This window comes from Balaenoptera acutorostrata, chromosome 8, assembly GCF_949987535.1.
Source record: "Balaenoptera acutorostrata chromosome 8, mBalAcu1.1, whole genome shotgun sequence".
Classification (NCBI taxonomy): Eukaryota; Metazoa; Chordata; class Mammalia; order Artiodactyla; family Balaenopteridae; genus Balaenoptera; species Balaenoptera acutorostrata.
The window spans coordinates 111,565,596-111,588,912 of record NC_080071.1 but is presented as its reverse complement, the minus strand read 5'-3'; the positions used below and the strand labels follow the sequence as shown (position 1 = coordinate 111,588,912).

Here is a 23,317-nt window from a genome sequence, read left to right as displayed (position 1 = left end):
CCTCTGCATGTAGGTCGCCTGAGGGCGTCTGTTCTTCGATCAGACAGGACGGGGTTAAAGGAGCAGCTGCTTCGGGGGCTCTGGCTCACCCAGGCCGCGGGGAGGGAGGGGTACGGAGGAGGCGGGGCGCGCCTGCGCAGCAGAGGCCGGCGTGACGTTGCAGCAGCCTGAGGCACGCCGTGCGTTCTCCCGGGGAAGTTGTCCCTGGATCACGGGACCCTGGCCGAGGCGGGCTGCACAGGCTCCCGGGAGGGGAGGTGTGTATAGTGACCTGTGCTCGCACACAGGCTTCTTGGTGGTGGCAGCAGCAGCCTTAGCGTCTCACGCCCGTCTTTGGAGTCCGCGCTGATGGCTGCGGCTCGCGCCCGTCTCTGGAGCTCCTTTAAGCAGCGCTCTGAATCCCCTCTCCTCGCGCACCAGGAAACAAAGAGGCAAGAAAAAGTCTCTTGCCTGTTTGGCAGCTGCAGACTTTTTCCCGGACTCCCTCCCGGCTAGCTGTGGTGCGCTAACCCCTTCAGGCTGTGTTCACGCCGCCAACCTCAGTCCTCTCCCTGCGATCCGACCGCAGCCCGAGCCTCAGCTCCCAGCCCCGCCCGCCCCGGCGGCTAAGCAGACAAGCCTCTCGGGCTGGTGAGTGCTGCTCGGCGCCGAGTCTCTGTGCGGGAACCTCTCCGCTTTGCCCTCCGCACCCCTGTGGCTGCGCTCTCCTCCGTGGCTCCAAAGCTTCCCCCCTCCGCCACCCACAGTCTCCGCCCGCGAAGGGGCTCCTAGTGTGTGGAAACCTTTCCTCCTTCACAGCTCCCTCCCACTGGTGCAGGTCCCGTCCCTATTCTTTTGTCTCTGTTATTTCTTTTTTCTTTTGCCCTACCCAGGTACGTGGGGGGTTTCTTGCCTTTTCGGAGGTCTGAGGTCTATTGCCAGCGTTCAGTGGGTGTTCTATGGGAGCAGTTCCACGTGTAGATGTATTTCTACTGTATCTGTGGGAAGGAAGGTGATCTCCGCGTCTTACTCTTCCACCATCTTCTCCTCTCATCCTCCTGCCTTTTTAAGTGTGACTTTTCCTTGATTGGCGTTTGCTTGGTTGCTGCATATCCTTCACTGGTTTTTGGAGCTCCCATACTGCTATTTTAATCACTCTATAGTTGTTTACTTGATGTTTTCATGAGGGAATGAGGGCCTGGAGCATCCTAGTCTGCCATCTTCCTGATATCAGATCTGTTCGTTTGCTTTTTTAATTGCTTCTTTTACAGTTTTAGTTGTGGTTTTGAAGCCTAAACAGGTTCAGAATCATAGATGATCAGCCAAACCTCTAAATCATGATAATAGAAATGTGAAACTATTACTGAACAATATATTGATGATAGCTGTCATCTTTGTTTTGTTTCTAATTTAATGGTGATCCATCTAGGAGTGTGTCACAAACAAATAGAATTATCAGGGAGTTATAAATGACAAATTACAATTGAGATAATTGCTAGTTCTTTTATAAACAAATTAATGTTGAACAGATAAAACCAAGTCAGAATTTTTTTAAAAGAAGAATAGAGCAAATTGCAATAAAAGACTCTTGTCTTGCATTTCTAATAAGCTGCCAGGTAATGTTGATGCTGCTGTCTATAGTTCATACTATGAGCAGCACTTACTCAGCACTGCCTCATGTACACTGGTAACACAAAACTATAATAGATGTAATTTTGAAAAAATGTATAACTTTCTGTGTGAAATATGATCATTTACCAAAAGTATGCACTTTATTTAGCATAGAGTCTTCTGATTGGAGAAGTATGATAAATGAGGAACTTGTGAATGTCCGCAAGTATAATGGACAATTTTAAGAAGCAGTAGGTATTACAAGTATTAAACTGCAAATTAAATATGAAAAACAATCTCTATGATTATATTTTCTTTACTGATATCAGTAAATGTTGTTAGGAACTATGACCATATCGCCTAGTGGTGGAAATATCTCACAGTATTTAATTATTATTTATATTGAGCTACTGCATTGAATTCATTAAAATTTTATTTAGTACTTTTGCATTTATTTCTTTATTTAAATTGAGCTTAAATTTTTTTTTTTTTTTTTTTTTTTTTTTTTAAATGGTTAGCGTCTGTGTAATTTTGTATTCCAGTCTTTTCTTTTTTTTTTTTTTTTTTAATGATCTTGAATCAGATGCGTATGTTTGATTGATTGATTGATTGATTGATTTTGGCTGTGTTGGGTCTTCGTTTCTGTGCGAGGGCTTTCTCCAGTTGTGGCAAGCGGGGGCCACCCCTCATCGCGATGCGCGGGCCTCTCTCGTTGCGGAGCACAGGCTCCAGACGCGCAGGCTCAGCAGCTGTGGCTCACGGGCCCAGCCGCTCTGCGGCATGTGGGATCTTCCCAGGCCAGGGCTCGAACCCGTGTCCCCTGCATTAGCAGGCAGACTCTCAACCACTGCGCCACCAGGGAAGGCCCTTAAATTTTTTTTTTAATGTGCTTTCTATTTCAGACAATCAAGACAAGGTAAACATTAAAATTTTGGAATTTTCCTTCTTTCAGTATACTCTAAAATGTTTCAAATGGCACAGGAATTGTTTGTGTCTTAGAGGCAAAATCTGTGACCTTGTAATTTTGTGGCGCTATATAAAAATTTGTCTCAATTTCTTTTACGTTTACTGGTCTATTCCAGGTTGTAAATGTTGTCAATTATTATTTTTGCTAGAAAGAAAAAAATGCACACTTTGTTCCATTTTCCAATACCTAAGTGTGTATTTTTATACACACTTTCCACCTATTTAAAAAAGAAAAAAATCCTCTGATTCCTTTTGTCTTTCCAGATTTTGTATATGTAATTCTATAATCCCACCACATCTAGCACCTTATTTCTTAGGAAATGCTGTATGAATGCTCAAAGAAAAAAAATTATATCAGTACAAGGAAGTTAATAACTTCTCCCCTCATTTCCCATAGAAAAATTCTGTGATTTGCTGGGTTACCTTTATTTATTCAACTTTGTACTATACTGGTGGTAAACAAAATCTTCATTAGTGTTTAAACTCACTGGGGACAGTTCTTATTTTAATTTGTATTCCCAGTTGCATGTAGTGTAATATTCTATATTCTAAAAGACTCCAGTGCATTTTGTTAAATAGAATGATTTAAAGAGAATTGGCCAACTGCTGAATACCCATATCTCAAGATCTTTCAAGCCAGAGCTGGCTAAACATTTCTAAGAATGAGGTAAAAGGATTTTTTTAAATCAAATTTTTAATCATTATTTTACAGATGGCTTTAAAAGTCTTAACTTAATGCTATGCTTTTCTAATATCATGAAACAATATACAACATTTAAAAGTACATTAAGTTCCTTTAAGATATTTTCCAATTATTAAGTGTAAATGCTTTGGACTGTTCCTTGACCTATTCGCAGTTGAGACTATTCACATTTGTGAATTTGAACACCATGTGATGGAAAAAAATCTACTTTTATTAAAGCACACCCTCATCCCATCTACAGACATAATTTCAATATCTCGATGATTTTTCCTCCTTGTATCTTCCTGTAAATGTTATTACTTTTTGATACAATTTTAATATGGAAGGATCATATTTCTTTTCATGATGCATATGGCAGATGAACAGAGTTTTTTAAGGGGAACTACAAGTGGAATATATATTTATATTTATTATATACATTTATATTCTTTTTCTTATTTTTAAGAAAATTGAATTTGTTGGTTCAGCTTTTTTCCTTATTTTGCCCAAGGAAATGATATATAAATCTTGGATGTTTTCCGCTTATGATTTCTAGCATTTTTTTCCTTTGTATTTGAACAAATTAAAAATGCATTTGGGTTTAGGTAAACTATGTGTGTCATGAACATCCGTCTTATAAACTAAACTGTTCTCTAAAGGGTGATGAGTAATTTGATTGGCGGTAAACACAACATAAATAACTAGGTTACAGATTGAGTTTAGTTTGGCGTGCAGCACCAAAACATCTCTAGACAATCACAACACTGAACATCAGCTGCAGTTGGACACAAGTGTTTTAACCTATGCATCTATCCACTGGAGGACTGACTTTAAAAACAACTGTATGTATGGATTCTTAAACATTTGTTCTTATACCTTCAAACCTCTCCAGGGAATTTAATATCCCAACATTGACTCTGTGCTGCCTCCAAAGCATTCAGATGATGACATTGCAAGGTCAGGCTGCTGCCCAGCACAAACCTGTCCTGTGGGCGTGGCGTGTATGTTTTCAGGTGTTGGCTAGGAGGAAGTCATTGAAAAGCAGAGCCAATTAGAACCACTTCCAGCAACAATAGAAATTATTGAGGTTGTCGAAGCAGAAGATAAACTGAAGAATGGCAACGGTATTTTGGGATCCAAGCATCAGATAAATGAAGCTAAAAATAATTGCAATCAAATTTATCTATAGCAAGTAGTTCCTTTTTTAAAAATTACTATTAATGTGTATTTAACTAATGACACTGTAGCTCTATACCATTTCAGGTACCATTTATACCACTTAATTGGGCAACTATTTTCTAAGCATCTATTAAAAGGACTAGAATTTGTTCAGTGGTCTAAGGAATATAAAGTTATCTAAGATGTGCTCCTTACTTTAAGGAGATAACTTTGACAGGGATATGATGGCTGTTTATACATGGCTTTAAGCATTACCATCACCACCATCATTATCATCAGAACTGCTATCATTCATTCATTCATTCATTTGTTTATTATCTATAGCATACCTAGTATGTGCCAAACACTGTTCAAAATGCTAGAGATATAGCAGGGAACAAGATGATCTAGGTTACTGACATCACGAAGCTTCTATTCTGGAGAGCTGAGACTGATAAAATGAACATTTAAACAACTTAATTTATATTATTATAGATATATGATTTAATATGACATAATATACTCAATAATGATATGAAGACAAATAAAGCTAATTGAAGGAATAGAAGTGGATATAGCATGTTATTTTGTAGAAGGTGGCCAGGCAAGGCTTCTCAAAGGAAGGAACATTTGAGATTGAGACCTGAAATGATGAGAGAGAGAGAAAGAGTGACATGTGCAAGTGTACTGAGGAAGAACATTCCAAGCAGTTCACTTAGTGTGAACTGTCTTATTGTACATTTAAGTAAGAGCTTTGTTTGAATAATTTGTTTTAATCCTTGTTACATTTAAAAATAATTATTGTTATTATTCCAGTTGTTCAGCTAAAAAAAAGCCTGAGGCTTAGGAAATTGTAGAGGCATGTTGTTTGCAATCTCTTAGCTATTAAGTAGCAGAGTTGGTCTCAAACCTATTGGTACAATGCCTTTTAGGCATTTTTTTTTTCAGAAGGAAAATTATATCTGGCTTGCATAATTGGAAATTTTCAAGAGAAGAGACATTTGAGCAGGATGTTGAATGATTGACAATGTCTGTAATTGGATGCATATGAAAGGAATTGGAGAAAAAACTGGGAGTGGAATGGTTAGGTGAAGTTTGAAGCATCTGAGGCATATGTTGGAAATGGTAATCAGAGCAGTATAGGGTAGTGTTCTTTCTCAAAAAAAAAAAAAAAGATCAAGTTGGATGAGAAGACTAGAGCTTGGCTATAGACCATTGTTATTCTCGACTCACACATGTGCACTTAATTCTTTAGATAATGCAGAGACATTAAAGGACTTTGTGGAATAAAGTGATGTAAGTAAAACCGTGCTTTAGAAATATTATAATGGTGATGGAGTTTAAGATGGATGGAAAGGAGGGAATTATAGTAAGAGTTCATTAAGTCTGCAGTTCCTAAAACAGGGACTTGTAGATGCTTTTGGTATTGATGGGTCATTTTTAGAGGAGCCAGACATTCTCATGTGCATCACTTTATGAACAGAAAAGTATTTTGTACTCAAACGTGTTTTACCATTTTTTAAAATGGTGTATTTTTCCTAGTCTGCCATTCCTGGGAAAATATGAGTTTATTTGAAAGCATTACAGACTTCAGAAGAGCTTTTATAAAATTGTGAATTTTCTCAGATCAAAGGTATTAAAGTACAACTATTATTATGTAGGGGTTCAAATCATTCCTTGATTCATTGGCTTATTGATTGATTCAAGAAATATCTCCTTTTAGAACAGCATATTCTAGTGTGTGAGTGTGGTTTCTGAGGCTAGACTTTTATGGATTGGACCTTGAGACGTCCCACTTATTAGCAGTAAGTGGTTTGGTATTTATCTCTCTAAATCCCATGTTTCTCATCTGCAGATTTGTCAAAATAATAGTAATCTCACCTAACTCTCATGAGGATTTTGTGAGATTGTGAATATAAAGTACTCAGTACAATACGAGACACATAATAAGATATCTATTATTGCTGTTAGACAATGCTTGGTAGGCATTGCATAGTTACATCATATTCAAAAACTGAAAAACACACTCTGAACACATTTGTCTAATAATTTGCCTTGCGTTCCAGTGACAGTGAATCAAGATCAGAGTCAGTAGATTTAAAATTATCATTGCCCCTTGATTCCTTTACTGGACTGAGAAGTCAGTTATAATTGCTTACAATTATTCTTTTTCCTTTTTCTTACCTCCCTTTGAGTTAATAAAGATGGAAGTGTTTATGATTCTTGGTCCAGATACTCACTTCCTATTGTTTGTTGCCCTTCTTTCATTATCTCTTAGCTCTTGAGATGGGTGTTTCACAACTTTTTGCCCAGCATAGGCATCTACGTATAGCCTTGCCTCTCTAATCTACCATTCTGGCTTCCGAGTAGTCTTAAATAGAGCCTTAATATGGAGAATAACTGGTCATCACACCACACAGATTCTGACAAAGAAATTGCCCAAGAAACCTGCAGTCACGTTGCATTCCAGAAAAGGGTTTATGGTCTTAAGACAACTATTGCTTTTCTTGATGTTGTTACTTAAATGCTGATGATTTGCTAATCTACTGTTTCGATTTATGTGGAATAAGTTTATGAATGGAAATTCTAACCAAAATGCAGAAGGGATAGAGGTATTGGGCAGTAAGCATTAATAAGCATGAAAATGAGGTATGAAGTGAGCCATTTTAGAAAAAAGATTGGCATTGATTTCTGCCGGATTTGGTTCATCAGAGTGAAAAACCTAAAGCTACTGATCTGAGAAGGGGAAAAACAAACAATAACAAAATACCTCCTATGCATGGTTTCTTCTTGTATTTATTTAGGACCTAGTTCTTTAAGTCCAAAGAGTTTATTGCAGAACTGAATGCCACTATCCCTATATGAAAATTGGCTTCAGTGCTTTAAACCGTGAGTCACAATAAGCCATTTATAGTTTATCAAATGTTTGCTATTTTACTTATCTTTGTTTAAAGGAAGACTGTGGCTTCTTGGGTGATTTGTGCAAATACAGTGAACTGGAAACCTTTACGTTTTGTTTCATTTGTCCCCAAATCATTTGACTATTTCTGAATAAAGAAGGCTCTATTAGGACTGGAGGAAAAGAGGCTGGGGATTGGGGTAGGAAGAAAGAAACAAGAAGCTTAGTGTTTTATAAACTTTATTACAAAGAAAATCTGGCATTTATTTCAAACTAGTGTGGTCTGTGCTTTACTTTGGTGAATGATGCTCATATATTTCTAGTCAGCAGAATAGAACACAGATCATCTGAAAAATGAAAAGCTTTACTATATGTATTGTAAGAGATGCTCAAGTTTATCCTACCCCATCAATCATACCTCCTTGCCAATATCATGCATGCGGCCCAGGGAGAGGATGTCGTAAACCATTGATATAGAAGCACTCATTTAATTTAGTTACTACATCCTGTTGATATTTATGAGTGGTAGGGGAACTGTTTAAAAAAAGGACCTTTTGAGTTGACAAATGTGCACTGCTCTGCAGTGAGGGGGCATTTTGAATGATTTTCTCATCACTAATCTTTTTTCCCCTTACCGGTTGGAAAAGTAGTCTATAGTGCTTCAGGAATATTAATATTTAAATCTTTATTGTAGGTTCCAATGTAAATGGGCACACTTTATTTACATAATTATTTTGCAGAGTATTTTGGCTATCATCCTAGTGTTTATATTCAATGTACTTTAATGCCATCCACATTTTAGACAGCAGGCAGAAACCTTTGCTGCTTTATCTCTTGGAGAAATAAGATTGCCCCCCAAAAGATAGCCATTTATAATATATGCACCTTTGAATAATTAAATGAGCTACCGAAGAGGAAGAGGATTCTAGTCAGCTTTCAAACTGTGATTCTTCCATGCACTGAATCATTCCTTTATGAATACATTTCTCTTGGAGCATGTATAATTATGAAACTTCTTTTTTTTTTCTATCTCGGTAGGAACTGGGAAGTAACAGCCCTCCACAGAGAAACTGGAAGGGAATTGCTATTGCCCTGCTGGTGATTTTAGTTGTATGCTCACTCATCACTATGTCAGTCATCCTCTTAACCCCAGGTAATCTGTCTTTATTACTCTCTTATGATGGTATTGTGGATGATAATTTCACATTCAAATGCCTTAAGAGGGTAGTCATATGTGGTATCTTAGGACACATTAGCATTGGTTGGAATAAAAAAATGAATAACCAGACATTTCGCAAACGGCACAGTCATTTTGTGGTTTAAATACCATGCAAGATATTTGGGGGAAGCTGAAATGTAAAATATATATATTGAGAATGCCAAGGAAATCTTTGGTCTCCAATGCTGTTTAGAGACTTGTTATGTTTGTCAATTTAATAAATGCGGGACACATTTGACTTTTATTGCGGGTGGAGATGAGGGAGTGGAGTCTGGAAGTTTCCATATATAGGAGACAGCCCAACTATAATGACAGTGGTAAGGGAGGATTTGACAGACAAAGAGGATTAGATCAAAAGAAAATGAGCTAAGCCTCTAAATGAGACACTTCCACTTCCTCTCGTCTTTCTCTGTAGTTTATACGTTCCCAGTTTCTCTCTGTCTAAAGACCCTCTCCAGTTTGCTCTTGCACTACTCTTTAAATTGTGTTCTTTATGTTAAATAGTTGAAAACTACTATATAAATTATCAGTAAGTTTAATTGTTCTCTGCGGTTTATTTCAGTACTCAGAAGTTTTACTACTCTTTGGTAGGTGATAACACAGAAGGCAGAGAAAGGCTGCTCACATTTTAAACTCCCAAACTGCCTGCCAGGAACAAAAAAGTTTGTCATGCTACTACAACCCACCCAACTAGCTTGCTCAAAAACTGATCACCATGTATGGCGGTGAAAAAAATGGTCATTTCTATGATAGGATTGAGCCAGTCGCCAAATCAACTCGTATGCCTGTTGTTAAAGGCTATAAATTTATAACCAGTTCCTGCCCCAGTTTTGTTATTTACAAGCCCCTTAAACACGTTGAATTTATTTCTTGAATTTATTTCCTCATGTACAACATTTGATTAACAAAAGCTGTCTTTCACAGAGTCATTTAGTCAACTAATTATGGTGGCTAATTATACAAATTGCAATATCAGGTGTTCCAGTATGGTACTTTGTGACATATACCATCTTGGTAAAAACATTGTCTTTGAAATGTATAGATTTCCAAAGATATAGTTTGTAGTTGTTATTTAACATATGAAGAGATTGAGAAAGAAATTAAGGGAGCCGGGAGAGAGGAAACGGAAGAGAAAGAGACTTTAAAAAAAAAAGAAAAAAAAAAAATGTCTCTTCTAAGAGGTGGATCATCCATCATTCTCTCAGGAACCGTCTCTTAACAGCCTCATTTGTACACCTGCAGTACAGTGTAATTGAGCAATGTGATGGCTGTGAGTTGCTGCCGATTGCCAAGAATCTTTGTTAAAGGAAAATGAGCTTATGTTCAGCATAGTGTTTCACTTAAACATAGGAATTTTGACATAATTCTTAAAAAAATGAATGACGTGGCTTCACTGCTTCTATTGATGACTATCAACCAGATGGAAGAAATTAGTATCATAGAATACCTATGTGTTTCTCTTGAACTTTCTTCCATCTGATTCTAGTATCCTTTTCCCAGTGATTCAGTTTCTCAGGTTTTCTTGTGAACTCTCTGAGGCCATAGTGATACCTTGGTGTCTTTGGGAGCTTGGTATAACAAAGATCTTGGTCACTCAGTAAATTAAACCTCCTCTACCCAACCCTTACCAAGTTGCCCCAGTAATAAAAACACAGGATAGTTGCATTCATTTTGTCATGCACTTATTCATTTATTAAAGCAAGGGTTTAAGCAAGATACACCTTGGTTTGAGTTATGGCTCTCACAGAACTAGTTTTGTGAAGTTGGCTAATAATTTAACCTTGCCTTCACTCATGTGTATTATGGATGCAACTCATAGTGCCAACTTTACAGTGTCGTTACCGACCCGGGTTCTTGGCCTCTTTAATCAATAGAAATTGATAAAAGGCCAGACAAGAAATTCAGGCAAGGCTTTATTGGGGCCCCTGCTGTAGCAGGGAGGAGCAAAAACAAGCAACAGGGTTGGGGGGGGGGATGAGCTGGATCCTTATATGGGGTGAGGGTATGGGCAGGTCCAGGGGTCAGGCTGGAGGGGGGGCCTTAGGTGGTTTGCCCCCCCTTTGGTGGTGGTGTGTGCAAGAGGCATGCGCAGTGCCCTCCTTTTGCTACTGGCTCTTCAGAAGTGGCAGTTGGGATTTTTTTGGGCTTTTTGTATCTTGTTGTCCATAATTTGCCCCAACTGGGAATGCACGCAGTTATTTTTAGTCCTTTATAGTTTCTTTGTATTTTGTTGCTCAAGAAGACGTTTGTCCAGGTGCAAGCACTGCAGCAAAGTGTCCCAGGTCCCAGCCTATCTCAGTGTTACTATGAGGGATAAATGAGATAATAAAATTGAGGTGTTTAGTACAGTCTGTAGAACTGCTGCTGGCATTCCTCTTATTATTTTTATTATTAAGTACTTATTGACCACCAGACACGATGCCAAACACTGTGTTGCATGAGGGAGATTTCTAAGAAAAAGTATAAAGTCTTTCAGGAATATAGATCTTCTGTGATTTCAATTTTAAATTATGGCAGGTGGAAAAATACTAAATATTTAATCTGGCGTCAGTCTTTCAGTGGTCTGTTCATTTATTTATTCATACATCAATAGATAATTATGGAGTACAACTTTCTAGGTATTATCATAGTTGACCTCACTATCTCCTGCTTTATATCTATCACTTCCAATCTCCTTCTTCCCCAGCTACACAAGCACACAACAACCACATATCCCAACCCAAAGAGTTAATTTCATATGAAAGTAATGACACAAATGGAAGTGCAATTATTATTTAGATTTATAATTCAGTGTTTGTTTTACATACCACATGTTCAAATGTCTTTAGATTTCACTGTTATTTTTGGCAGGGATGTTATGAAATGAAAAATAAAAGTCAGTATGCTGGAGTGGAAAAAGTATTGTTACAGAAAACAAACAACTTGTGTTCTACACTCTGTTTGTAAACTCAATGTCACCAGGGGTTGGAAGATGATATAAATTGATGAAGTGGACATAGGTAATGATGGTGGTTCAGGAATTTGCTCGAGTTATCAACGAGCAAATACCAGCCTGGCTACTTGGCCTCCATGGTGGGCTCAAACCAAACAGCAGAGTAAAGTATAAGCTCAGAAGACTTACAGTTTGTGGCCTGAGTCCTAAGCCTAGAAGTACTCTTAGAAGTTATCTAGTCTTGCCTCCCTCGTTAGACAGGAAAAAAAAAAAAAAAACAGAACTGAGTTTGTTTAACCTCTGGTTCTGAGGGCTAGAATGTGCATCGAGACCATTAGTGTGGCCTTTTGATTTAGCACATGTGTGCCTGTGCACGTCTGTGGTCAGACGCTAGTGCTCTGATTACACAGAGCCTTCCTCTCCTTACCCTCAGCAGTGCTAGGATAGACCCGCAAGGGAAAACCTCCAACTGAGGGAATAACATGCAACAACCCCCTCTAACCTTTCCTTTGTTCACAAGTATGTCCCCAAGGCCCGGCTTTCTAGGTAAAGCCAGTCAGACAGATGGAAACTTTCAACCAGGAAGGGGAATCCATGACAGGAAGGGAAACTTCTGATTCTGAAATTACTCAGCAAGACACTTGACCTTTTAGGATAAAGAGCTGACTCTAGAACAATCCTTCCAGTAAGTGTTGCGGTCAGAAATTCGACACCTTTATAGCTACAGTAAGTCCCCTACATACGGACCTTCAAGTTGCAAACTTTCAAAGATTCGAATAGGCACGCATTCACCTGTCTAATCACGTAAGTTAGTTCACGTGTCCGGCGTACATTGCCACGTGCAGCTTGCCCTGCGTCTCCTACTGCTGACGATCGTTCAGCTCTACCATCTCCCACCTCCTCTCCCTCCTCCTGTCAGTAACTCTTCATGCCTGTTCACGCGATGCCAGCCCCTGGATGCCAGCTGTTGTACTGTACTACTGTACTTTTCAAGGTACTGTACTCTAAGATTGAAAATGTTTTCTTTATTTTTTGTTTGTTTTTTATGTATTATTAGTGTGAAAAGTATTATAAACCTATTACACTATAGTACTATATAGCCGATTTGTTTAGTTGGGTACCTGGGCTAACTTTGTGGAACTTAACAAACAAATTGGACTTATGAATGCGCCCTTGGAACGAAACTCGTTTGTATGTAGGGGACTTACGGTATACGACCTTGGGCAAATCACTTACCTCCTTTGATCCCAAGTGTTTTCTTGAAGAAAAGGGCATCTTTGGTTTCCCAGAAACTGAAGTGATTTCTTGAAGTTCATTACAGCTCTAATATCTGTGATCTAATAAAACAATTACAGCAATAATGGTGGCTTGCTTAGTAACAAGTATAGCAACAGACTAAATCTGGTGAGCTCTCTCACTAAGCCCCTTCTACCTTTAAAATATATTTAATTTTTTGGAGGGGGGTGGGTGAGGGAGAAAGCATACAAGGAATTATCTAGTCTAAGAAATGATTTAGAAACTGTTTTGCTCAAAATAGCATCACATTTTGCAGGTAAGTGCTAAGGAATGCAAGCCTATAACCAGAGAAACACATGTTCATTGTAATTTTGGTTTGATTGCAAATTTTATTACAGAAGTAATTTGACACAGGTGTCTTAATTTCCAAGGTTGGCAGCAACTTCCATGCCTTGTGAAAAGAAGTCCTAATTATTTTTGAAGAGTAGGTTAACAATTCAAGTATTTCTTTAATAAGTAACTATTTCTGGAAGAAAATTATTTTTCGTGTTAAAGGGCACTTATTCGGATGTATCGATCCAGCCCACGTATTTGTTGTTGTTGTTTGTATTTAAGTCATTTAAAGAAAAAAGAGTATCCACATTTATTTTCAGAATAGGTAACAATAAGATCAGTAATTATACTCTACAACTATATGGGTGTACATTCATGCTTAAAGTTCTGGAAACCAGTTTTAGATAGCTAAACTGCATTTACTCTGCAGTCTCATATTTATATTTAATATGCAGAATGACGGTGAACATGGTTAGGAAACATTTCACACAGAATACAGTTATAACCATTTTGACCTGTTTGGAAAATAGAGAAGCGGATTTTATGAGTTAGAATGTATTTGGTAGAGGATATTCGTCAAGCTCTTAAGTCTGATTGCCATGTTGAAATAACCACCTATGGACTGCGTATATTCCACCAGTTCTTCAGCAGCAGTGGCCTGTTGCCCTTTGATTAATGTCTGTAATCAGTCAGTGTCAAAACAAAGTCATCAGGTTAATTTACTCTCATGGTTGACTAAAGACAACATTGTAAGGCACTGAAATTGTGTCTTCATCGTTAGCTCTAGCTCTTGCTTTTAGGCAATTCTTTATTCCTTTAGTGCCTTCTCTAGGTGAGCATTTGGGTTGATTGTCACAGTTCTATCAGAGTACAAAAGAAGTCAAGCACTCAGGTATAAGATACCAGAACTCTGCTTGATCTCAGTTAAACAATAATTTAATAAGGATTGTCCACTTCCACTATATAAATGTCTGTATTTTCCCATAGAGATGTATCTCGAATAGTAAGACTTTTACAGTAGATTCAGATTCCATTTTGGAAAATAATTTACCAAGGTTGAGATTGCCACTGTGATGTTGATGATTAGTTAAATCTTTAATGTCAGATGAGGATTTGATCCATGAAATTAGGTTCACGTAGTTCATTTGAGCCAAAATTTAGAACCAAGGAAGTAGAGAGAACCTGAGAAATTTGTGCAATCCTATCCTGAAAAATAAACAAAACAAAAACTGGAAGTTAACATTTAAGGATGTGTGCCTTCCTTCGAAGAAATACCAATTTACAGATATTTTCCAAAGGGAGTGAACAATCATCTCATTCATTCCTCATAACACACCAATTTAAAGAAAGTAGAGTAGTTTTCTAGATAATACGTCTAAGGCCAGCAGAATTGGGATGACTTTAGGTACCTAGTTTGTGGACAGTATACAGAAGATAGAGTGATTAAATTGACCTTTGAATCAGACTGACTTGAATTCATCACTTTGCCTTGATATGTGCCTGCAAATATGACTTTGAGGCAAAGAATTCTCTCTTACTATTGTCTTAGACACCAGATTTATTATTTATTTAACATCTTTATTGGAGTATAATTGCTTTACAATGTTGTGTTAGTTTCTGCTGTATAACAAAGTGAATCAGCTATAGGCATACGTATATCATCCCCATATCCCCTCACTCTTGTGTCTCCCTCCCAGCCTCCTTATCCCACCCCTCTAGGTGGTAGCAAAGCACCAAGCTGATCTCCCTGTGCTATGCAGCTGCTTCCCACTAGCTATCTAGTTTACATTTGGTAGTGTATATATGTCAGTGTTACTCTCTCACTTCGTGCCAGCTTACCCTTCCCCCTCTCCATGTCCTCAAGTCCATTCTCTACGTCTGTGTCTTTATTCCTGTCCTGCCCCTAGGTTCATCAGAACCTTTTTTTTTTTGGATTCCATATATATGTGTTAGCATACGGTATTTGTTTTTCTCTTTCTGACTTACTTCACTCTGTATGACGGACTCTAGGTCCATCCACTTCACGACAAATAACTCAATTTTGTTTCTTTTTATGGCTGAGTAATATTCCACTGTATACATGTGCCACATCTTCTTTATCCATTCATCTGTTGATGGATACTTAGGTTGCTTCCATGTCCTGGCTATTGTAAATAGTGCTGCAATGAACATTGTGGTACATGACTCATTGAATTATGGTTTTCTCAGGGGATATGCCCAGTAGTGGGATTGCTGAGTCATATGGTAGTTCTATTTTTAGTTTTTTAAGGAACCTCCATACTGTTCTCCATAGTGGCTGTATCAATTTACATTCCCACCAACAGTGCAAGAGGGTTCCCTTTTCTCCACACCCTCCCCAGCATTTATTGTTTGTAGATTTTTTCATGATGGCCATTCTGACCGGTGTGAGGTGATAACTCATTGTAGTTTTGGTTTGCATTTCTCTAACAATTAGTGATGTTGAGCATCCTTTCATGTGTTTGTTGGCAATCTGTATATCTTCTTTGGAGAAATGTCCATTTAGGTCTTCTGCCCATTTTTGGAGTGGGTTGTTTGTGTTTTTGATATTGAGCTGCATGAGTTGCTTGTATATTTTGGAGATTAATCCTTTGTCAGTTGTTTCGTTTGCAAATATTTTCTCCCATTCTGAGGGTTGTATACTCTTGCCTCCTTTATCAAAAATAAGGTGACCATATGTGTGTGGGTTTATCTCTGGGCTTTCTATCCTGCTCCATTGATCTGTTTTTGTGCCAGTACCATACTGTCTTGTTTACTGTAGCTTTGTAGTATAGTCTGAAGTCTAGGAGCCTGATTACTACAGCTCTGTTTCTCTTTCTCAAGATTGCTTTGGCTATTCGGGGTCTCTTGTGTTTCCATATAAATTGCGAAATTTTTTGTTCTAGTTCTGTGAAAAGTGCCAGTGGTAGTTTGATAGGGATTGCTTTGAATCTGTAGATTGCTTTGGGTAGTAGAGTCATTTTCACAATGTTGGTTCTTCCAATCCAAGAACATGGTATATCTCTCCATCTGTTTGTATCATCTTTAATTTCTTTCATCAGTGTCTTATAGTTTTCTGCATACAGGTCTTTTGTCTCCTTAGGTAGGTTTATTCCTAGGTATTTAATTCTTTTTGTTGCAATGGTAAATGGGAATGTTTCCTTAATTTCTCTTTCAGATTTTTCATCATTAGTATATAGGAATGCAAGAGATTTCTGTGCATTAATTTTGCATCCTGCTACTCTACCAAATTCATTGATTAGCTCTAGTAGTTTTCTTGTAGCATTTTTAGGATTTTCTATGTATAGTTTCATGTCGTTTGTAAACAGTGACAGCTTTACTTCTTCCTTTCCGATTTGGATTCCTTTTATTTCTTTTTCTTCTCTGATTGGTATGGTTAAAACTTCCAAAACTATGTTGAATAATAGCAGTGAGAGTGTGAAACCTTGTCTTGTTCCTGATCTTAGTGGAAATGGTTTCACTTTTTCACCATTGAGAACGATGTTGGCTGTGAGTTTGTCATATATGGCCTTTATTATGTTGAGGTAAGTTCCCTCTATGCCTACATTCTAGAGTTTTTATCATAAATGGATGTTGAATTTTGTTGAAAGCTTTTTCTGCATCTATTGAGATGATCATATGGTTTTTATACTTCAGTTTGTTAATATGGTGTATCACATTGATGGATTTGCATATATTGAAGAATCCTTACATTCCTGGGATAAACCCCACTTGAACATGGTATATGATCCTTTTAATGTGCTGTTGGATTCTGTTTACTAGTATTTTGTTGAGGATTTTTGCATCTATGTTCATCAGAGATATTAGCCTGTATTTTCTTTTTCTGTGACATCTTTGTCTGGTTTTGGTATCAGGGTGATGGTGGCCTCGTAGAATGAGTTTGGGAGTGTTCCTTCCTCTGCTATATTTTGGAAGAGTTTGAGAAGGACAGGTGTTAGCTCTTCTCTAAATGTTTGATAGAATTCTTCTGTGAAGCCATCTGGTCCTGGGCTGTTGTTTGTTGGAAGATTTTAAATCACACTTTCAATTTCAATGCTTGTGATTGGTTTGTTTATATTTTCTATTTCTTCCTGGTTCATTCTTTGAAGGTTGTGCTTTTCTAAGAATTTGTCCATTTCTTCCAGGTTGTCCATTTTGTTGGCATATAGTTGCCTGTAGTAATCTCTATGATCCTTTCTTCTTCTGCAGTGTCAGTTGTTCCTTCTCCTTTTTCATTTCTAATTCTATAGATTTGAGTGTTCTCTCTTTTTTTCTTGATGAGTCTGGCTAATGGTTATCAATTTTGTTTGTCTTCTCAAAGAGTCAGCTTTTAAATTTATTGATCCTTGCTATCATTTCGTTCATTTCTTTTTCATTTATTTCTGATCTGATCTCTATGTTTTCTTTCCTTCTGCGAACTTTGGGGTATTTTTGGTTCTTCTTTCTCTAATTACTTTAGGTGTAATGTTGAGTTGTTTAGTTGAGATTTTTCTTGGTTCTTGGTGTAGGATTGTATTGCTATAAACTTCCCTGTTAGAACTGCTTTTGCTGCATGCCATAGGTTTGTTTCTAGGTATTTTTTGGTTTCCTCTTTGATTTCTTCAGTGATCTCTTGGTTATTTAGTAGTGTATTGTTTAGCCTCCATGTGTTTGTAATTACAGAAATTTTTTTTCCTGTAATTGATATCTAGTCTCATAGCATTGTGCTCGGAAAAGACACTTGATACAATTTCAGTTTTCTTAAATTAACCAAGTCTTGATTTGTGACCAAGGTATGGTCTATCCTGGGGAATGTTCTTTGAGTTCTTGAGAAGAAAGTGTATTCTGTAGTTTTTGGATGGAATGTCCTGTAAATATCAATTAAGTCCATCTTGTGTAATGTATCATTTAAAGTTTATGTTTGCTTATTTATTTTCATTTTGGATGATATGTCCATTGGTGAAAGTGGGGTGTTAAAGTCCCCTACTATGATTGTGTTGCTGTCGATTTCCCCTTTTATGGCTGTTAGTATTTGCCTTATGTATTGAGGTACTCCTATGTTGGGTGCATAAATATTTACAATTGTTATATCTTCTTCTTGGATTGATCCCTTAATCATTATGTAGTGTCCTTCTTTGTCTCTTGTAATAGTCTTTATTTTAAAGTCTAGTTTTCTGATATAAGCATTGCTACTCCAGCTTTCTTTTGATTTCCATTTGCATGGAATATCTTTTTCCATCCCCTCACTTTCAGTCTGTATGTGTCCCTAGGGTGAAATGGGTCTCTTGTAGACAGCATATGTATAGATCCTGTTTTTGTGTTCATTCAGCCAGTCTATGTCTTTTGGTTGGAGCATTTAATCCATTTACATTTTTGGTAATTATCAATGTGTATCAATATGTATGTTCCTATACCATTTTCTTAATTGTTTTGGGGTTTTTTTGTTTGTCTTTTCCTTCTCCTGTGTTTCCTGCTTATAGAAGTTCCTTTAGCATTTGTTGTAAAGCTGGTTTCGTGGTGCTGAATTCTCTTAACTTTTGCTTATCTCTAAAGATTTTAATTTCTCCATCATATCTGAATGAGAATCTTGCTGGGTAGAGTAATCTTGGTTGTAGGTTTTTCCCTTTCATCACTTTAAATATGTCCTGTCACTTCCTTCTGGCTTGCAGAGTTTCTGCTGAAAAATGAGCTATTAACCTTATGGGGATTCCCTTGTATGTTATTTGTTGCTTTTCCCTTGCTGCTTTTAATATTTTTTCTTTGTATGTAAATTTTGATAGTTTGATTAATATGTGACTCGGCGTGTTTCTCTTTGGGTTTTTCTTGTATTAAACTCTCTGGGCTTCCTGGACTTGATTGACTATTTCCTTTCCCCTGTTAGGGAAGTTTTCAACTATAATCTCTCCAAATATTTTTTCGGACCCTTTCTTTTTCTCTTCTTCTTCTGGGACCCTTATAATTCAAATGTTCGTGCTTTTACGTTGTCCCAGAGGTCTCTGAGACTCTCGTCAATTCTTTTCATTCTTTTTTCTTTATTCTGCTCCCTGGCAGTTATTTCTACCATTTTATATTCCACCTCACTTATCCATTCTTCTGCCTCTGTTATTCTGCTATTGATTCCTTCTAGAGTATTTTTAATTTCAGTAATTGTGTTTTTCATCACTGTTTGTTTGCTCTTTAGTTCTTCTAGATCCCTATTAACTGTTTCTTGTATTTTCTCCATTTTGTTTCCGAGATTTTGGATCATCTTTACTATCATTACTCTGAATTCTTTTTCAGGTAGGTTGCCTGTTTCTTCTTCATTTATTTGGTCTTGTAGGTTTTTACCTTGCTGTTTATTCTATAACATATCTTTTGTCATTTAATTTTTTTATTTTTGATGGGTGGTGCTTTATTCCTGTCTTACCGGTTGTTTGGCCTGAGACATCCAGCACTGGAGTTCGCAGGCAGTTCGATAGAGCTGGGTCTTGGTGCTGAGATGAGGACCTCCAGGAGGCCTCACTGTGATTAATCTTCCCTGGTGTCTGAGGTTCTCTGTTATTCCACCGGTTTGGACTCAGAGCTCCCATCACAGGAGCTTGGGCCCGACCTCTGGCCTGGGAACCAAGATGTTGCGAGCTTCATGGCACGGTTAAAAAAAAACAAAAAACAAAAAACAAACAAAAGAAAGAAAAACAGGAGCAGTACAATATCAAAGAATAAAAAACAAAATGAAATTAGAAAGATAAAAATTATATTACAAAAAATAAAACTATAATTGAAACAACCGGTCACTGGGGGTACCTGCCATCCCCTTAGGTGTCCGTGGTCCCCCACCGTTGCCTGGTAGGTGCCCTAGTTTTGAGGAGACGCAAATTCTGCCTCCTCCTAATACGCCATATTGACTCCCCCCCCACCCCCACATTTTTTAAAGGAATGTTTTGACCCTTTCAAATTAGGCTTTAAAAATATTAATCTGTCCCTATTTATAAAAAAGATAATTTTCTAGAAAACAGTTGATAAAATTAAGTGCTTTATTGGACAGGTGACATCTGATTTGTTATTGTTATGCAAAAACTCAAAATGAATTTATTCTGGTTACTATTATATTCTGAGAAAATAATAGCTCCTGGTTATAGTTAGTTAAAATGTCATGTTATATTATGTTTCAAGCAATCTCTTGGCAGCTCTAATTTAAAAGATGTCATTTAAGCATCTGACCTGTGTTTTAAAATGTCAAAGCAACGATTAAAATATCCCATTATGCTTTTATGAGGGGGAAATAATGTTTTACATATTTTGAAATTTGCATTACTCACTTGTAAACATCAACATCCAGCAATATGCAAATCGTTTATTTTATTTTGTTGAATTAAAAAGAGAGATATGTTGTATATATAGAATATGTATATCTGAATCACTTTGCTGTACACCTGAAACTACACAATATTGTAAATCAACTGTAGTTTAATAAAAAAAAAAGTAAAGGTGGTGGTTAAATCACATATAAAGCTAGTATTCAGGTTAAAACCAAAAAGCAGTAAAAATAACCATAACTGCAATAATTAGTTAAGGAATTCACAAGATAAAAAGAGGTAAAATGTGAAAAAGAATATATATATATATATATATATAGAAGAATATGAATATCTGAATCACTTTGCTGTACACCTGAAACTATCACAATATTGTAAATCAACTATAGTTCAATAAAAATATTTTTTTTAAATCCCTAAAAAAAAAAAAAAAAAAAAAAAAAAAAGAGAGATATGTTGTATGGATAGACATAAGCTAAATTGTCTCTGCTTCTTGTTCCAAGAACAGCACAGATGAACACATTTTAATATAGTATTACCCAGGCATAATCAGGCTGCCAAAGAGAAAACAGTGACAGATTCTAACAGTTTCCCCCCAGGTAACATGGACTGTGGTTGCTTTTCTAATAGATTTATCTCTTATGTTAAATGAAAAATAATTTTCTCTGTCACTAATAAAGTCAGAGTAGTTATATTTTTTGTCTTTGCTTTATAGTTGCATTTCTATTTTTAAGTCAGATTTGATTTCCTTATTTATTTTCATCTTTTTGTATTGTCCAATCAGATAAATAAGGGATTTAGTTTACATTATAATGTAATGTTCATTTTTATAAGAGTCAGAAGAGAATCTGTTTTAATAAGTAACATTTATTTATTATCTGCTTGTTACATTCCAGGTATTGTACTGAGTGCTTTAAATGTACTACTTTATTTATCATCACACCCCTAACATGAAATAGATACTATTAATTTATTCATATTCTACATTATTTGGCTGAGTGTTACAAGTTACAGTAAATTGCCTGTCACACAGTTAGAATATGGGGAAGCTGGGTCCCTATCCCAGGCCATTTTGGTTCTAGCACCTGTCTTAACCTTTGAAATAAAAGTTAAGCTCTATATTGTACCTATGCAAAGTATGGGCAAGAAACATTTGAGGAAAAAAAAAAAGAGAGCAAAATGAACTGTGCTTTTATTCTGAGCCTCGATTGTTTTTTAAATGAGTGAATTAATTCTGTATATTTCCAAAAGGTAATGCAAAGCAAAGAAGGAATTAAGCTGGGGTGGCCAAGGGGTAGTTAGGGAAGAAGTGACAGAAGTAGGTGACTGGAAAGTATACATGTAAATTCTTTCAGCTATCATATTTTTTTCTAAAACTTCAAACACTCATGATAAAATGTAAGTGAACCTTTTCTTTCATAAACCACAGTGTATCAAAACTATTTACATGTCACTGTACAACTTTAAATATGTTGTCATATTTTTTATTTGCCTTCTTTTAAAAGAAATACTTGCTTTAGGAATATGATAGCCTGGGGAAAAATGGGGGATCAAAATAGCCTGGTCTTTGAGAAGGAAAGTTTTCTTAAGTGAGGGCGTTGTATCCAATTGCCCCTCCTCATGGAAAAAAAATTAGCATACATTAGCCCCCTGTATTTTTGAAAGGGGATATTTTAATATGCAATTATTTGCCAGGGACTTTTAATATCCAGTTCCTTGGCTTTGAAGTGGCTTTGAAGTGTAACTGAAGCCATCTCATTCCAGAATTCATTTATTAGGTATGAGAAGATACAATATCTGTAAAAAGAAATTACCCTTAAGTTAAACAGTATTTTAAACTAAATAATATCCCACTCTCTGCCTTTGCTCTGCAAAATGAAAATTAATCTTGGAACAATTTCAGTGTTTGTTCATTGTTTTGGGTTATTTTTTCACACTCTTTTCTCTTGGTCTAAGATTGTTCAATTGAATGTAAGTTCCAACTGAGAAAACTCTCTAGAAAAACTGGAATCAGTGAAGCTAGACTTGGGAAACATCCTTACTTAAATGGAAAATTGTGCCTTAAATCTGTGCATAATAATTTGACTTTTGCATGGGGTGTAGAAGACCTCTGATCCTAGACTCACAGCCTACCCTGTTTTTTTCTGGGGAAACATCAGCAATTATACAATATTAGGAAACAAGGCCAATGAACTTACTTTTTTATATGGGTTATACCATATGGGTGATGCCATGTACCATAAAATTATCCACTTTGAAGTGAACAGTTCAATGGCATTTAGTATGTTCACAATGTGTGTAACCACCAACTCTATATAGTTCCAAAACATGTTATCACTCCAAAAGGAAACCCTGTGCCCATTAAGAAGTGACTCCCCATTTTCCACTTGTCCCAGCTCCTGCGAGTCACCAGTCTAGCTCTGTCTCTACCAGTTTACCTATTCTGAATGTTTTATACAAATGGGATCAAACAATATGTGACCTTTTTAGTTTGACTTCTTTCACTTACCATAATGTTTTAGAAGTTAATCCACGTTTTCACATATCAGCACTTCATTCCCTTTTATGGCTGAATAGTAGTCCATTGTATGTATGTATCACAATTTGTTTATCCATTCATTGATTCATCCATCCATCCATCCATCCATCCATCCATCCATCTATCCATCCATCCAATCACTGATGGAAATTTGGAATGTTTTCACCTTCTGGCTATTGGGAATAGAGCTGCTATGTACATGTGTGTACATGCATTGGGTTTTTTTTTGAGTTCTTGTTTTCAATTTTTTGATGAGTATATGTCCAGGAATGGAATTGTGGGGCTATGTGCTAATTCATGTTTAACTTTCTGAGAAACTACCAGACTATTTTTCACAGCAACTACACCATCTTACATTTCCAACAGCAATATATACATTTTCGAGTTTCTCCACATCCTCATCAACACTTATTATTTTCCATTTATTTTATGATTGTCATCCAAGAGGTTTGAAGTGACATCTCATTTGGTTTTAATATGCATTTCCCGAAT

General features: G+C 36.8%; 1 protein-coding gene across 2 annotated transcripts in view; it reads left to right on the top strand.

Moving 5' to 3' along the window:
- DPP10 (dipeptidyl peptidase like 10) overlaps positions 1–23,317 on the top strand; it is a 690,622-nt gene that overhangs the window by 160,437 nt on the left and 506,868 nt on the right. For both annotated transcript variants that reach the window (XM_057551306.1, XM_057551305.1), the window contains exon 2: positions 8,334–8,448. In XM_057551306.1, coding sequence (XP_057407289.1) covers positions 8,334–8,448 — 115 coding nt within the window. The remainder of the gene's footprint in view (positions 1–8,333; positions 8,449–23,317) is intronic.